General features: G+C 44.7%; 1 protein-coding gene across 1 annotated transcript; it reads right to left on the bottom strand.

Moving 5' to 3' along the window:
- Positions 1 to 16,793, bottom strand: Ube2b (ubiquitin conjugating enzyme E2 B). The gene is made up of 6 exons (XM_008827925.3): positions 16,576 to 16,793; positions 14,801 to 14,881; positions 11,488 to 11,513; positions 6,415 to 6,504; positions 3,504 to 3,592; positions 1 to 1,269 (listed from the first exon to the last, which is right to left on the bottom strand). The coding sequence occupies exons 1-6, from the start codon at positions 16,617 to 16,619 to the stop codon at positions 1,141 to 1,143; spliced, it is 459 nt and encodes a 152-aa protein (XP_008826147.1). The 5' UTR covers positions 16,620 to 16,793; the 3' UTR covers positions 1 to 1,140.
- Positions 16,794 to 17,384: the final 591 nt, after the last annotated feature.

Below are 17,384 nucleotides of genomic sequence, written 5' to 3'. Positions count from 1 at the left end.
AACGGTTTAACAGAATTTACTTGTATATTTTCCATTTTCTATACTATTTGAAGGCAAAGGATAGCTTTGAATTAGCTTTCTACAATACTGTGTTTTAAATTTATCCAGTAAACTAAGATGCATACAACTTTATACAACTGAGGAGATGAGAAAGCAACTCGGCAGGCCCTGGTGCTCACACATTCCCCAGAACAAACAGATAACGCAGGTGCATCAAAAGGTAGTTTTCGAATATTTAAATTACACCAAAATTCATTCCAAATATCTGCCTTGCTCAAACCAATGCAACCAATTCATTGCTAATACTGCAGCATGAATTTGTGGTAACATTGATGGTTTGACTTTGTTAATCAAGTCTCTGAGAGGGCTACCAAGCAGCAGAGTCATCACAGCAGTCCCCTGCTCATGGTAGACGTGCCAATTGTGAAGTCGCAATAGGTACAGTTTAGCAATGAGTGACACAGGTTAACAAGTGGCCCAAATACAGAGTTGGACAGAATCGAACCAGTCATGTCTATAATAACTCAACTGAAAACTAACAGAGGTACACTCGAAATAAAGTTGGGAGATCAGAATTGGTATTTAGAATCAAATTTGAAGATTTTCTTGATAAAATAGAAGTATGTTCTTTTGGAATTGGGAGTGAAGGTATCAATTGATGGAGAGCGAGAGACTTCTCAACCCCTCCTGCACAGATAAGGAAATAAGTGACAAAGTCTCTTGCACTGAAGTTATGTATTTTAACAGCTTTACATGTAATATTCATATATAAAAAACTTTAAGTGCTTTTCTCCAATTTAAAAATCTAAAGAATTCAAAAATAAGGCATTCAATATTTGAAAAAAGTACAGATTTACAAAATGTGTATATTCTGTCATGAAAACTCCACACCAACATTATACACTTGGAAAAAAATACAAACAGGATATATTACAAATTTATGCAGCAATAACTTAGTTCACACCATGCAATAAAAAGTACATTAACCAAGATACACGAGCTTTGTAGGTTCTAAACTGAAGGACTTTTGCTTTTTTCTCTGCAGAATCCTTAAAACCTGTGGCACTTAAAATGTGTTAGCCTTTCTACTGGGAGGTGATTATACACAACGATGATGAAAAGGATGAGGCCCGGTGTCCATTATGAGTCATTCCAGCTTTGCTCCACGATGGCTGAAACTCTCTTCTCATATTCTCGTTTGTTCTCCTGATAAAGCTGTGCTGCCTGGCTATTGGCTGGACTGTTTGGATTTGGTTCATCCAACAGTGACTAGGAGAGAGAGAAGAGACTTTCAGAGTCAGATGAGGACCAGGAAAAAAAAGAAGAAAAAAAAAATTACACAAAACTCCCAGATTATTTCTGGGGGTCCTAGGCCAAATGCTTTTAGGTCTAAATACTTTCAGAAATTGCTGAGAAAAGGTTTCCTGCTGCTTAAAAACATAAGCTCTCAAAACAATTCCCAAATGTCTTAAGAAGGCCAATTTCAGGGAAGTCAGCTAGAACAGTATTCTTTAGCATACAAAGACTTTCTCATTAACCAGGAAATAAACAGCTTCATTTGGCTAAACTGTAATAGCTGTAAATACTTTAGTGAACGCTTTAGTATCCCTTATTTTCTATGGTAATTTCTGTGTGCTCAGGCCTCAGGCCCATCAGATGCATGGTTCTAGAACCACTAAGCCACGCTCATAGAACTGTAGTATTGCAGTCACTCTGGAAACAGATGAGGAGCAGATCTATTTCCTTTTGATAAATAAAACACCTCCATTCAGCAGGAAAGGAATGAAATGAAGTTGTGAGATGACCAGAGGGGACGAGAGAACAGAGGGTGATGGGCCAAGGGGTGAGCCAGTATCAGACTGCTCTGATATTTGGAGTCTAGATTTACATGAACCTGACCATGAAGGCAGCAAAAGTGGACTCTCTTGAGGGAGGAAAGATAGCCAGAGAGTGAGGAGTGGAGAGTAGCGGCACAGCAAACAAGGAACAATGGTCTAGTACCAAAATGTAGGTAGGGGCCACCTATCATTCAGGGCTTAAGAGCAGCGGTTGCTCTTCCAGAAGCCCTGGCCTAACGGCCTCTAACTCCAGTTCCAGGGTATCTGACACCCTCTTCTGGCCTCCCCTGCATTGCATGCATGTGTTGCATTCACACATGCAGGCAAAACACACATAAAAAAGCAAAATCACAATGACCATAATAAAGTAGGACAGGAAAAAAAATCTTAAGACATGATCATAATTATTCTGGGGGCATGGTGGAACATGCCTTTAGTCCCAGTACTCAGAAAAGGAAGATCTCTTTGAGATGGAGGCCTGCCTGGTTTACATAGTTCTACATAGCCCCAGGCCAGCTGGAGCTACATGGAAGACCCTATCTCAAAATCAAACAATAACCTGCATAGCTAAAACACCTCCCCAATTTCTTTGGCTGTCTCTTTTTCTTTGTCTCTTTTTAAAAAGTTTGAGGGGCTGGAGAGATGGCTCAGAAGACCCGGGTTCGAACCCCAGCACCCACATGGCAGCTAACAACTGTTCGTAACTCCAGTCCCAGGGGATCCAACAGCCTCTTCTGACCTCCATGAGCACTGCACAACACAGGTGCACTTACCTACATACAGGCAAAACACACACATAAAATAAAAATAAATAAAATTTTTTAAAAAAGGTTAAGTAAATAAATAAGTAAGTTGGAGGGCTGGAGAGATGGCTTGGCGGTCAAGAGCACTAGCTACTCTTGCAGAAGACCCAGGTTTGGCTCCCAGCATCCATTATGTCAGTTAACCACCATTCATAATTCCAGTTCTGGGGGAATCCAAGGGCATTGTGTAACATGGGCACACACATATGCAAGCAATATACTCATACACATTAAAAAAAAACAAACAAACACAATGGCTCTCTCTCTCTGTCCTGGCAGTTTCTAGAGATCCCTATGGCTTTCCTTCTTTTCGGTCTTTCTTGAGAAAGGGTCTACCTGTAGCCCCAGCTGACCTGGAACTATGTAGACCAGGCTGGCCTCAAATTCAGAGATCCACCATGCCTGGCCTCCTATGGTCCTCTAAGTTATCGTTTTTACTTCTCCCTAAGATTTTCTCCACAGCTTCTGGCTATCCGGCATGGGTAAGTCTGACCTGTGACAGCATGTTATACAAGATTATGAAACAGACTGTGACCAAGTTTAGTAGCACATGCCTGTAATCCCAGCACTTGGGAGGTAGAGGAAGGAGGATCAGGTTCAAAGACACCCATGACTGCATAATGAATGTGGTCAGCCTAGCTACATGAGACCCTGTATTGAAAAAAAGAAAACAGGTTGTGGACTAGCTCTCATCTGGTCAACTAACAAAGTGCAGAGAGGTGGTGAGTTCCTGCCCCAGTTGCTGCACTCTTTTCCCTGGGTGCTGACTGGTAAGCTCCTTTACTTGGTCTTTTGATTTCTAAAGGAACTGGTTAGATTTCAGAGAATACTGAAAAATTGATACATTTGAATACACACTCACCTGAATTGAAGTTAGGATAGAAGATACATCGTATGTTGGGCTCCATCTGTTCTGAAGGATATCTAAACATATGCTACCATCAGCATACACTGCAAAGACAACACTGATGTCAGGTATGAGTCCACTGTCAAATCTACAGCAAGAGGATGCTTTAGCATCAACAGAATACTCGACAGAAGTTCTAAGTGTTAGGCAGTAGCTAAGCCCTTCTGTCCTACAGGGAATCTGGTCTTAAACTAAGATTCATTGCCCATCTTCAGAGGGCTTGAGAGGAAGATTCTTTAAAAAATTCCTTGGATGGCCGGGCATGGTGGAACACACCTAAGAGGAAATCCCAGGACTCAGGAGGCAGAGGCAGGCAGATCTCTGTGAGTTCAAGGCCAGGCTGGTCTACATAGTGAGTTCCAGGATAGCTGGGGCTACAGGGAGACCCTGTCTCAAAAAGAAAAAAAAAAATTCCTTGGCATAGGGTTCCATTGGGGGATAGGGAGGCATGGATGGAGGAGGGGTCTGGATTTGAGTACAAATTGTGTGAAATTAAAAAGCTCAGTAAGGCTGGTTGTGGTGGCACACGCCTTTAATCCCAGCACTCTTTGTGAGTTTGAGGCCAGCCTGGTCTCTACGGTGAATCCAGGATAGCTGGGGCTACAGGGAGATCCTGCCTCAAAAAGACCAAAAAAACAAACAAAAAAACAACAAAAAAACAGCTCAATAAAAAAAATTCACTTTTTGTGTGAGTTAGTGTTTTGCCTGTGTGTGGAGAAGTGTCTCATGTTCATGCAAAATCGAAGAGGCTAGGAGGGTGTGGGATCCAGTAGAACTGGAGTCACAGATGATTGTGAGCTGCCATGTGGGTGCCAGGAACTGAACCTAGGTCCTCTCCAAGAGCAGCCAGTACCCGTAACTGCTAAACCATCTCTCCAGCCCCTGAGAGGTAGGTTTTTTTTCAATGGACACAATACGGCAATCCGTTTCATTTCCTTATTTTAGGCCAGGGGTGTAGCTCAGTGATAGGGTGCCCACTTAACACGTGCAGGGTCCTGGGTTGAATCTACAGCATCAAAAATAAAAAACTACCCCACTGTTCCAATAGTCTCAAGCTCTGAAAAACTGCAACTTTTTTTTTTTTTTTTTTTTTGGTCTTTTTGAGACTTTGAACTCACAGAGATCTGCCTGCTTCTGCCTCCTGAGTGCTGGGACTAAAGGCATGCGCCACCACGCCTGTTAACTGTAGTCCAGATCTCTGATCTAAATGTAGCAGTCAGCTGCTCATGGTATATCCCACAGACCCACTAACTTGGCACCCTCAAAGCAAAGAAATATGATTTTAAAATTCTGAACTAGTTTTGATTTTTTGAGATGTAAAGAGTAGCTTATGTCCAAATGTCTCTCAACTGGTAAACAGGTAAGTGAAACACAAGAGTATCTATATATCAAAACATCATTTACCAATCAAAGAAAAAGTATACATACACAGGACTGGGGATGCAGCTTAAGGACAAAGTTGAAATGCTGGTAGAAGGGCCGTGTGTTATTAAGAGTGCATTGAAGCTGGGCGTGGTGGTGCACGCCTCTCACTTGGGAGGCAGAGGCAGGTGGATCTCTGTGGGTTCCAGGCCAGTCTGGTCTACATAGTGAGGTCCAGGCCAGCTGGGCTACAGGGAGACTCTGTTTCCAAAAAAAAAAAAAGTCTAGAATGCTGTTATCTTTCTGAAAGGGAAAATGAAACCAGTCATTTAAATGGTTGTCCTATGACTATACTAAAACTCATTGAACTGTACAATTAAAATGGGAAAATAGCATGGTCCATCCATTATACACCTATGTAAAACCTCCCAGGGTCATCCTCAGCTATACAGCAAGTTGAAGGCCAGTGTGTGTGAGACATGAGACCCCAGCATTCACGCATGCACTCCTGTGTGTGCATGTGTGCTCCACGTGGAGGTCAGAGGACAACTTTTGGGACTCAGTTCTCTCTTTCCACTATGTGGGCCCTGGGGATTGAACTCAGGTTGTCAGGCTTGGCAGCAGGTGCCTTTACCAGCTGAGCCATCCCTATAGGCCCCAACTCTGTATTTTTGTTTTGGGAGACAGGGTTCTCATGATGTTTAGGCTGGCTGTGAGCCTGCTTTGGGAGGTGGAGACCTCCCAGGTATTGAGTTTTCAAGCCTGGTTTGCTTTAATCTGTTTTTTTTTTTTTTTTTTAAAAAATGAGACAGGGTCTCCCTGTAGCCTCACCTGGCCTGAAACTCCCTTGTAGGCCAGGCTGGCCTTGTTGAGATGAGAGTGCCCCTGTCTCCCTCTAAGAGCTTGGATTAAAGGTCTGAGCCACTGTGCCTGATTTAAATCTGCATTTTTTGTTTTTGTTTTTGAGACAGGGTCTCCCCTGGAATTCGCTATGTAGACCAGGCTGGCCTTGAACTCACAGAGATCCACCTGCCTCTGCCTCCCGAGTGCTGGGATTAAAGGTGTGCGCCACCACGCCCAGCACATCTGTGTGGATTGCAGTTTTTTTTTTTTTTTTCTTTTTGGTCTTTTTGAGACAGGGTCTCCCTATGGCCCCAGCTGGCCTGGAACTCACTATGTAGACCAGGGTGGCCTCGAACTCACAGAGATCCACTTGCCTCCCGAGTGCCGAGATCAAAGACGTGTGCCACCACACCTGGCTTCATCTGTGTTTTTTTAAAGCTAAATTTCAGATGAAAAATTTGTCCTTCAAGCAAATACATGTCTACTTTAAATTCACAAATTAGTTGTTAAAACAACCTTACCTCAAACTGGAACCTTCCTAAGATCCCAGCAACAATATCGTAGCTACCATTGACAGGGAAGTGGAACTGAGGACAGACCCTCACTGAGGCCACTATACCCTCACCCCATCACTTGCAAAATTTAGTAAACCGATACTTACCATTAGGATGAAACATTTTGGATAAAAACCTCACAGTTGGTGGTTTATTTGGATATTCTTCAGAAAATTCTATGACTAGTTTAAAAGTACCTGGATAGAAACAAACCAAATAAATTTTAGTAAAGACAAGCATTACCTCTAAACACCTTTATCATTTCATTCTCAATCCCCTACCAGTTTTTGCACGCAAACCTTAGCATGAATGCACTACCCTAGTACACAAAACATCTATTACACCTTTCTTCTTCATATCCAGCCCACAGCTGATACATCTCTGTGTTAGACGGGTAACACGCAACATTGGCAAGAAGCACATGGAGAATAACACTTTAATGTACTATCAGTGGGACTGTTAGTGTTCATATTTTATTTATTTAGTTTGATGTGTATGATCTCGGTGTGCATATGGAGGTCAGAGGACAACTCTGGAGTTGGTTCTCCCCTCTCTCCTTTACTTGGGTTCCAAGGACATAACTCAGGTTGTTGGCCTATGCAGCACTGAGCCGGCTCACCAGCCCCAACTGCCCTATTTTTGGAAGGCAACCAAGCCCCTCTGGCTACTAAAATTTAAATACTCAAGGAATTGGAAATGGCTTATTACAGCTTAGGAGGAAGCACCAAAGGACTCTGAGGGGTTGACCACCACCTGGCAAAGGACAGACTGGGCATGGGTGCTAATGAGAAATATGTTTCTGTTCCCTTCATGAGACTATGCACAGAATCATTAGGTTTTAGTGCAATCATTAGGCTTGTAACTCTGGTCTATGTCAGTATAAAAGCATTTAAGCGGAGCGTGGTGGTGCATGCCTTTAATCCCAGCACTTGGGAGGCAGAGGCAGGCGGATCTTTGTGAGTATAAGGCCAGCCTGGTCTACATAGTGAGTTCCAGGACAGCTGGGGCTACAGGGAGACCCTGTCTCAAAAAGACAAAAAAAAAAAATCATGCACCTGAAACAAAGTCAACCTGTACAGACTGCACCAAGTTAAGGACATTAACTCTAGTTCCAATTTATTTCCAAAAAATAACAACTATTAGTTTTTGTTAGTGTTTACTAATGATCTGCGTGTCGGTGGGCTCATAGTGTACATAGAGGTCAGAGGACAACTTTTTATTCAGAAGAAACCCACGTGACAGGTGAGCAGTCCTCCAACTACTTAACTCTTTGGACAAAATCAGTTGGAACTTACTCCTAATGAAGTAAACAAAACTCAGCTATTTTATGTTTCTGTAAAGTTCTTTCCTTATTAAAAGGGTGTTGGGGGACCCTGCTGCTAGGGTTGTAGTCCTCCATGTCTGGATAGCTCCAAGAGGCTCGGGGCCATATGGAAGGACTCCCTTTCTCAGCAGGGGCCTCCTGCTCTCTGCCTGATTTACCTGGAAAGTGCTGCCAAGCATGGATGCCTGATCTTATTTGGAACATGACCTTTAGCATAGGTACCTGGAGTAAAAACTACCCCCAGGTTTTTTCTATATGATAATTAGGCATTGCCCCATAGTCGGCTGATAGGATCCCTCTATGACATGTAAATAAAGCATACTATGAGCACCTATCAGCTGAAGCTTTGGCTGCTGCCTCCACACTGTAACTCCCTAACCCTCACTGAATAAACGGAGCTGTTTCACTGAGTCTGGAGCTGTATCACTGAATCTGCCTCCCCAGAAGGGCTTTCTTCCGTCAGTACTCACTGGCTGTTCTGACCCCGTTTGTCGCTTCTGCTCCCTTTGTTCTCGTGGATCAGTGGCCAACGACCCACGAGGGGAGGGAGGACCCCACAATAGAGTTTAAACCAAATCACTCCTTTGTCAGTCTCAATTCCAAGCCCTGGCTTCAATCTATCAACATTAGTTCATTTAGTGAAATAGTTTACACCTTTACTGCTCATGTTTGCAATACAACTCTCCTTCCTTTACCCTTTTTGTTGCTGTTGCTTGGAAATGTGGGATCAGGGAGACCCAATATAGTGATTTCACATTTCTAACACATACTAAGATAATACAGCAACTCTGAAAATTACTGAAGCTGGCTGTGAATCCTGTGCTGAGGATCAAACCAAGGGCCTTCTGTACACCAGTGCTCTTCCAGAGCTCCACTCCCAGCCCTGACAGGTCTAAAGTTTTTATTTTAATTTGTCTGATTTTAAAAAGTAATAGCTATGCCACATAAAACTTCAAAAGCATTTTGGTTTCAGCACCAGTAAACAATATTTGTCCTATCATGGCCAAAAAATGAATTCAAGGGACATGAAACCAGAATGAGGTACAGACAGCACACCCATAAAACCTCACCAGAGCAAGAACTTCAAGAGCATGACAGTGCACAGCAGCAAGCTATCAGAAAATGAGGTATTTCAGTGTAATCACTTTGATTCTAAAAAAAACTTTTTAAAAATATCAATTAAAGCAATGGCTTAATAACTAGTTTGCAAAAAATCTCTTAATTGAACCAGCTGGCTTTCGTGTTTCAGTATAGACACCCTCCAACAAGCCACTGGTGGTATACTTGGGTACTTGTTATTTTTTCTTTTTTGGAGCCAAGGACCGAACCCTGGGCTTAAATCCCCAACCTACTTGGGTACTTGTATTAGGAACTGTAATTTGAGGGCTGAAGATGCAGCCCAGGGGTAGAATACTTGCCTAAGAATGTGTATAAAACCTGGGGTTTGATCTGCGGAGGCTAAGGAGAGGGGCTTGGGGGTGTGATAGGCCAATCTGAGCAACTCTGGAAGACCCTATCTCAAAATAAAGGAATGGGGCAATGGCAGCTCAGTGGTAGAGTGCTCACCAAGCACACAGGACAGATCAGTTCACTCTCCAGTACTGCCCAAAGTAACTCAGAAAACCTTAACTAGTAATTCATTAAAACCCAACTGCAAGCCCACTACAGAGCAACCTCAATAACATAGAGAAATTAGAGTAACTGTAACGATGTACACTGTTGTTCTCCAACTTCTCAGTCCTCCTCACTGATTGGTTTTCAAGGAGACAGCTGGATTCTCTTATCTACTTCCTCTACTCAGTCTGCCACAACATGCTGTTCTGATTGAAGTTCAGTACATGAAGAAATCTGGCCTCACACAAACAAAACTGGAAAAGGGTTCCCATCGCCTTTTCAGCAATCACTTCTGCTTGATAGTGCACGAAAATTAATTTTTTACAGATTTGTTGCAATGTAGAATCTAAAACCTTATCAACAAACTTTTTATACTCGGTTACATTAAAATCCATTGTACTTTGGACAAATCTTAGTTTTGTTTCTGGTCTCTGGTGGTGCTAGGGACCAAACCCAAGGCCACAAGAAGAACACTCTATTTCTCCAAGCTTATTAGATCTTTTTTTTGGTCTTTTTGAGACAGGATCTCCTTTAGCCCCAGCCGACATGGAACTCACAAAGATCCACCGGCCTCTGCCCTCTGCCTCTCAAAGATGTGTACCACCATGCCCGGCAGACATTTGGCTTGAACTCACAGAGATCCGCCTGCCTCTGCCTCCCAAGCAGATAGTCTATTAAGAAAAAGTTCCATGAAAAAAAATCAGCAGCTCAAATCACAACTCAATTACAGAAGTGTTTTCCTTTCTGACAGCTATCCTACTTTGCTATGCAGAAAAGGAGCTTTCCAAATACTTCTGACTTCATCACACAGAATATTAACGAGGTAAATGGAAAGGTCAGAATTTAACACTAGTAATTTCAATTTCACCTAGCCATTTTAACATGCAAAGAACAGCTAGCCTGGTGCCACAAGTGCAATTTGCTCTTAGATGCCAAATTAGCTCCGCTGTTTCTATGCTGTCAGCATTAACACAGCACTCGAATACAATTTTGATCATATGGTCACAACAATTCAGAGTCCCTGAGGGGTTTGTGGATGGACCACATTTGAGAAGCCCTATACAATCTTTAAGTACCTCCTTCAATTCCTAACAGCTACATAAAACAGATGCTGGTAAGTACGGCACATACTTAGTTAAAAAAAAAAAAAAAAAAAAAAAAAAAAAAAAAAAAAAAAAAGATAAGAAAAGAAAATGAGAGAGAGAGAGAGAGAGAGAGAAAGATGCCATGACATTCTGCAGCATTTCTAAGACTTCTACCTTATTCTTTAACAGGTCCCAAAGACATCATTGTTCCCTTAACCACCTCCCCTTCTCAGACCTGGAGGCTATCTCCTTAAAATAGTTCTGCAGTCAGTGGTCTTGTCAAATACCCTCAACAGACTAATTCTGAAGTCACGTTGATAATTATAGCAAAGCTGTTTAACCGAAGAAAAAACTTTTCTGCTATAATTAGTGAAAATCTTTAAGTACCTGCTTCCAATCAATTTGATAGATTGAATTATGGCTTGGTGTTAGAACGAGTCCCCCACTTTCCTAGCCCCTGGTAGATAAACCCAACTGGAGATGCAATGACTATGAAGAATGCTTCTGGGTGCTAAATGCTAAGTGGTGAAGCCATGGGTAGCTGTGGCTCAGGACTAGGAGTACTGCTCAGCAGTAGAGGGCATGCCTAGAACATACAAAGACTTGAGTTTGATCCCAGCACAGGAAAAGAGAGAGAATGAAAGAAAAATTTTATCAAGACCCTGTCAATATACATTATAGTAGAGAAGTAGGATTGCCCTCCTGGTCATTATCTACAAGGTCACCAAGCACAAACTGCTCATAACACAGACCCACCATCTTGACCTGAGGTCTACAGACAACTACGAATGCAGCAGGGGACTGGTGACAGGACTTCCCAAAGTAATCCCTGTGAGCTATAAATTCTTGTTTTTCAAAACAATGAGTTAACTGTACAAATGTTTTGAATGTTTACTGGTATGTGTGTAGAGCCCAAGAAGCCTGAAGGGAGGGGGAGAGCCACCATGTGGATGCTGAGAGTCAAACCCAGTTCCTCTGGCAGAATAGCAATAGCTCTGGTGCTCTTAGCCCCTGAGCCACCTCTCCAGCCCAGCTTTACTTAGTTTTGACTGGCTCAAAACCAGTAGAACCTGACTTCAAATAGGTAATGTGGGTCCTCCAATCTCCAACCCAAACACATCCTTTTAATAAGACTATAGAAAAAAGTAACAACTTACCATCTTCAAAGGGTGTCCCTTCTGGTCTGAAAACAAGAAGATTTTTGATTAAAAGGTGGTTTTTATTCTGCCTTTTCTATCTTCAAGAATGGAAGGATAAACTGCAAAACTGAAAGGAAGGGACTAATTCTGAGGACATGTAGAGTTGTAAAGACACTGTAGTTTACTAACACCTTAGCCTTGGATAAAAGCTGATAGAAGCATAAATAACTTCCGTTTCCAAAGCTTTCTTTTAAGGTGGATTCACTATATATATTGTCTATGTTTTAAGTGCAAAAAGAGCACAACAGCGGGCACAGTGGCACACACCTGCAAACCCAGCTACGTAAGAGGCTGAAGAGATGTCCAGATGAGGACTGCCTTGGATACATAGTATGAGGCCAGCCTGAGCAAGACCCTGTCTCAAACAGAATTAGGCAGACATGATTAGGCACACCTTTAGTCCTAGCACTCAGAAAGCAGAGGCAGGTGGATCTCTGTTAAGTTCAAGGCCAGCCTGGTCTCACATTGAGTTCCAAGCCAGCAAGGGATACACAGTGAGACTATGTCTCAGAACAAAAACAAAATCAAAGTCAAACTATAATTAAAAACGGATGGGATGTAACACACACAAAGAGTATCACACAGCCTAGGCTGGCCTCAACCCTGAAGCTATCCCTCCTGCTCCAGTCTTCTGGGTGCTGGGATCACAGGCACGAGCCAACACACCCAGTTCTTTATTTTCTTGAGACAAGGTCTTACTATATAGCCCAACCTAACTTCTAATTTGTGATCCTCCTTCTCTAGCCTTCCATGTGCCAGGATTACAGGTGATCAGACCCAGGGCTTTGTGCATGCCAGGAAAGCATTCTACCAACTGAGCTACAGTCCCAGCCCTTTGCTAATTTTTATTTAAATTTTTTTGATTTCTTATTTTTATGTGTATTTTTATGTGCTTTGCCTGTAGGCATAAGTGCACCCATGTGTGCAATGCCTGCAGAGGCCAGAAGAGGGTGTCAGATTCCCTGGAAGTGCAGTTAAGGTCAGTTGTTAGCTGCAAAGTGTGTGTGGGGCACCAAACGTGGGTCCTCTACAAGAGGCCAGTGCTCTTAACCACCAAGCCTACTCTCCAGCACTCCCCCAACTAGTTTCTAAATGTAGACTCTTGTAAATTATTCCATGGCAACTCAGAATTGTTTATGAAAATATTCCTTCTTTAGCTTTATTTTTTGGTCTTTTTGAGACAAGGTCTCCCAGTAGCCCCAGCTGGCCTGTAGACCAGACTGACCTCGAACTCAAGAGATGCACCTATCTCTGCCTCCCAAGTGCTGGGATTAAAGGCGAGTGCTGGGATTAAAGGCATGCGCCACCAGTCCTGGCTCCTTCTTTAGTTTTAAATGAGAAAAACAGATTCAGGAAAACAAAGGCCTAACTTTCAAAGCAGAGCTGTAGACCTGGCTCAGTGGTTAAGGACGCTTGCTGCTCTTCCACAAAACCTGAATTTAGTTCCCAGCACCCACATGGGGTGGCTCAAAACCAGTAACTCCAGTTCTGGAACCCTCTTTTGACCTTCAGGAGTACCCACACTCATGCACATCCACATTCACACAGATAATATAAATCTTTAAGGCTGGGCATTGCAGCACATGCCTTTAATGCCAGCACTCAGCAGGCAGATCTGAGTTTGAGGCCAACCTGGTCTATGTAGTGAGTTGAGACAGGGAGACCTGTCTCAAGAAGACAGGGAAAAAAAAGAAATCTTAAAAAAAAATAAAGTTGGCTAGGCATGGTGGCACACCCTTTAATCCCAGCACTTGGGAGGCAGAAGCAGGCGGATCTTTGTGAGTTGGAGGCCAGCCTAGTCTACATAGCAAGTTCCAGGACAGCTACAGGGAGACCCTGTCTCAAAAAGACAAAAAAATAAATAAAAAATAAAGTTTTAAATGAGAAAGCATACGCAGGGTCAGCAAAATGGACCAGACTGGTAAAAGCCACTGCTGTGCAAGCCTGATGACCTGAGTTTGACCCCAAGAACCCATGGTGGAAGGAGAGAATATTTCCCAAAAAGTTGTCACCTGACCTTTGCATCAGTGCTGTGCCTCACGGGTGCCACATTCACAGCTGTACACATATGAAATAATAAACAGAATCTAAAAAAAATTTAGAGCCTGGCATGGTGGCACATGCTGTAATCTTAGCATTCCAGAGGCAGAAGCAAGTGGATCTCTGTGAGATGAGGCTAGCCTGCTCTATATAGTGAGTTCCAGGCCAGCTGGGGCTACAAGGAGACTGTGTTTCAAAAGGCCCAATAAATAAATAAATGTTAAAAGCATCAAGTATGGCGGCCCATGCCTGTGGGCCCTGTACTAGGGAAGGTGAGGCAGGACCACCCTAAGTGTTAGGATAGCCTGAGCAATTTATGGACCCCATCTCAAAATAAAATTTCGAACAGGCTGGGAATGTAGCTTGGTGATAAAAGCATTGGCCTAGAGTGTGTCTTGTGCTAAGGTCAACCCCCTCAGTCACACACACACACACAGTAAAAAAGGCCAGACTGCTTCTAACATGTTCTAGTGATTTCACACTGAGCTATGAACATCTACGGTCAAGATTCCTGCCACAGTGAAGTTCGGTGTTTTTGGTTCCAAGCTTCTTTATAGCTCTAACAGAATGAGCATAAATACTTGTACGGCAATTTTGTGACCCAACTTGTCTTCTTTATTGCTCCATCTAATTTCAATGATTTACTTGTTTGTTTCTAGTGCTGGGGGTCAAACTCAGGGCCATGAACACACTTAGACATTCTACACTGAGGTATACTGGTCCCTTCAAATACTAGTTTTAACAATGACCTGGGGTGACCAGAGAACCATACAGAGCCAGATACAGTGCATACTCCTGCAACTCCAGCTGCTCAGGAGGGTCTAAAGCAAGAGGAGCTCTGAAGCCCAGGAGCCTCAAACCCCAGGGGCAGCAGAGCTACACCCCGTTGGGGGGGGGGGGGATCAACACAGGAGTAACAGTTAAGAAGCACATCAATTTTATGTAACTGTCCAAACAAATGTGTTTCAGGAGCTGGGTGTATAGTTTAGTGGTAGAGCCCTTGTGGGCATGCCTAAGGTCCTGGGTTCAATTCCCAGTTTCTCTTTCTCTGTATCAATTCCCAGTTTCTCAAAAGAAGTGAGTTTCAGATGTTAAGATCAGTACTCTACCTCAGACTTTTCTACACAGTTCATACACACACACACACGTAGACATACACACTTCTTGATACATATACACTTTTCTTAAGGAGTCCCCACACACCTATTACCTGTTAAATATTTCAACTCACCCAAATATAACTGCATTCCACTGCATGATGTTGTTTTCAGATGGTGCGCCACTGACCCCCACAGGTGGGTCCTCTTGCAATCTAGAAAGCAAGAGTGGCAATTTTCAAAGTTGAACATCAAGGAGGTCAAGCGCTATAGCACCTAGTCTGAGAAACCAGGTAGATCAATTTCCTTGTTATCCTTTAAACTAGAATGAACCACGACTTAAATGAATCAACTGAGTAAACATACTTATTAAATCTCTAAGTCCAAAGGGCTTGGGGATCATTCCTCTTCTGACAGGTAAGATCAAGATACTGTTTCTTGAAGGACTGATGTGTACAGACTGTCCTCTTTAACCATTAAAAGTTTACAATCTCAACGGTTACAGAAACAGCAATTTTCTTTCTTTAATCTAGCAAGAACTGAGAGTATTAACCATAGGTACTTGTAGAACACACACAAGTAGCCAATCGCTGTATATACACTAAATGACTGACTACCACTTCAACCTGACTGAAAAGGTTTTACTTTAATCTCCTTTGCTCCAGACAGCAATAGCTTTTGAAGATGGCCAAGAGCTCAGGTTTTCCAGCAGTCTATTTTAAAGGCTCTGCTCTAAGGCCAATCCTTCTTTCAGACCAGAAGACTAAATACAAAGCTCCAACAGTCGTCATCATCAAATTCTTGTAATCTGAAGACCCTTGGAAAACTACCAAAGGCACCGTGTGTCCAATTTAGAATAACTGCAGAACTGAACCAGAGAACAAAAGGTACAGCCGGAAGTTCTATTTGAATTTCAGTCATGGTAGCTAATCAAATGCACTTCAACTCTTAAGACGAATTTGGAACCAATAAGCGCCACTGTCTGCTCATTTAAAAAAAGAAAAATCTACAATATACACACTTAGACAAATATATCTTCATTTTCAAGTGGTGGAATACTTTGCATTAAGTCCACATTAAGCGCACTGTTTGGTCCACCTCAAGCAAACCAGGCCATAAAACAGAAGGATGAGGGTGGAAGGACTCACTGCTGGACGCCCACCTTTAAAAAAGGTGGCTAAAAGCAGCTATGAATGAATTAAATCAAGTTGGCCAGGGCCCAAGACAATGGCTCCCAAATGCCTCACATAGAGCTTATAATGGCGAAGTTGAGAGGTTACTTCCTGAGCGGCAAATCTAAGTTTTTATATAACATATTTGTCTCAATCCCCGCAGGTCTGCCCGGGAAAGGAAACTGAAGATTCTGGACGCTCAATTCCTCACTTTGCTTCTGTATTCGTCCAGAAACGTAAACAGCTGGGGGAGGAGAAACAGGTCATTCCCCCCTCCCCTCCCCACACCTAACAAAACCCTATTTTACAAGAGGAGGCCCAGGTGGAATATCGGATCGGCTGGGGCCTTTTCCCAGGCCGACGACGCTATAGATAGGTCTTCATTCGGGTCCAGCAGGCCGTGCTGGGGTGGCCAGCCCAGGTCTCGGAGCCAGTTCTCAAGGTCCCCGCAGGCAGGCGGGCGGGTGGGCCGGACCAGGGTCGGGTTTCGGGGGATAGGCTAACCACCTCCGGGCCTTGCGCAGCCGACCCCACCCTGCCCACTGCAGCCGTGAAGGACCTGGCGTGCTCCCTCCAGCCCATTCCAGGGCCGGGACACAAAGCCGGCGGCCCCAGCAGGAGAGGCCCGGCCGGGGTTCCGCGGGGCAGGGCGGGGACCGGGCGACGGGGGCCGCGGAGGCCCGAGGCCCGGCTCCTCCTGGGGGCGCAGCCCGCCGCCTCGGCCCCGCGGCCCTTACCGCTTGAAATCCCGCATGAGTCTCCTCCGGGCCGGGGTCGACATGCTCCGCAGCTGCCCCGCGGTCAGCTTGAGAGAAAAGAGTCCCGCGCAGCCCCCCCGCCCCCCGGCGCAGCGGCCGAATCACTGAGGGTCGCGGAGACCGCCGACGCTGCACAAACAACCCTGCAATGACGTCTCCCTCCGCCGCCTCCGGATCCCTCCGCCCTCCGCCGGTACCACCGCGGCCGCGGGGGGAAAGGGGCGGGGCGACGGGCGCGCGCGGGGGCCGACGGGGCGGGCGCGGCGGGCTTCCGGACGGGCTTCCAGAAGGATCGACGCCGGGCGCTGCGGGTGCTTTGGGCTGGAGCCTACAGGCAGAGCTCAGGATGCCGCGACCGGGAGCCTCCTGGCCCAGACTGCCCCCGCTCCGTCACCAGGGTTAGGTTAGGCTGGACGGGGAGAGACGGACACCTCAGGAGCCAGGGATTTAGGAGGGGAGGGGGAGGAGGGAGGAGGAAGGGAGGAGGGGGAGAGGAGGGGAATGACGTCAAGTCACGTGACCGCAGGCGGCGTTGTCAACAATCTGCGGGGGAAGGGGCGAAGTCTCTAGAACCACGTGTCCCTGTGACGCCACGAGGCGGGGTCACGTGAAGGCGTCGCCTGGCTCCCAGGTTCAGGTCTGGGCAGCGTTGGCGGGGTGATCCCTCTGGTCTCCAGCACAGGGATTTTTTTACCCACGGGGTCTCTCTGGCAGTCTTATTTTGCACTCTGAGTGCTTAAAATGGAGCAGAAAGGAATCTAGACTGCATTGCTTCCAGGGGCACCCCA

This window comes from Nannospalax galili, unplaced genomic scaffold (assembly GCF_000622305.1).
Source record: "Nannospalax galili isolate Female #2095 unplaced genomic scaffold, S.galili_v1.0 scaffold970, whole genome shotgun sequence".
Classification (NCBI taxonomy): Eukaryota; Metazoa; Chordata; class Mammalia; order Rodentia; family Spalacidae; genus Nannospalax; species Nannospalax galili.
This window is presented reverse-complemented; position numbering and strand designations above follow the sequence as displayed.

Coding starts and splice junctions, on each gene's coding strand:
- Ube2b (XM_008827925.3), bottom strand. CDS start 16,619: ATGTCGACCCCGGCCCGGAGGAGACTCATGCGGGATTTCAAGCG. Junction 14,882..16,575: donor CTCATGCGGGATTTCAAGCG/GTAAGGGCCGCG, acceptor CTTGCTTTCTAG/ATTGCAAGAGGACCCACCTG. Junction 3,593..6,414: donor CAAAATGTTTCATCCTAATG/GTAAGTATCGGT, acceptor TTGTCTTTGCAG/TGTATGCTGATGGTAGCATA.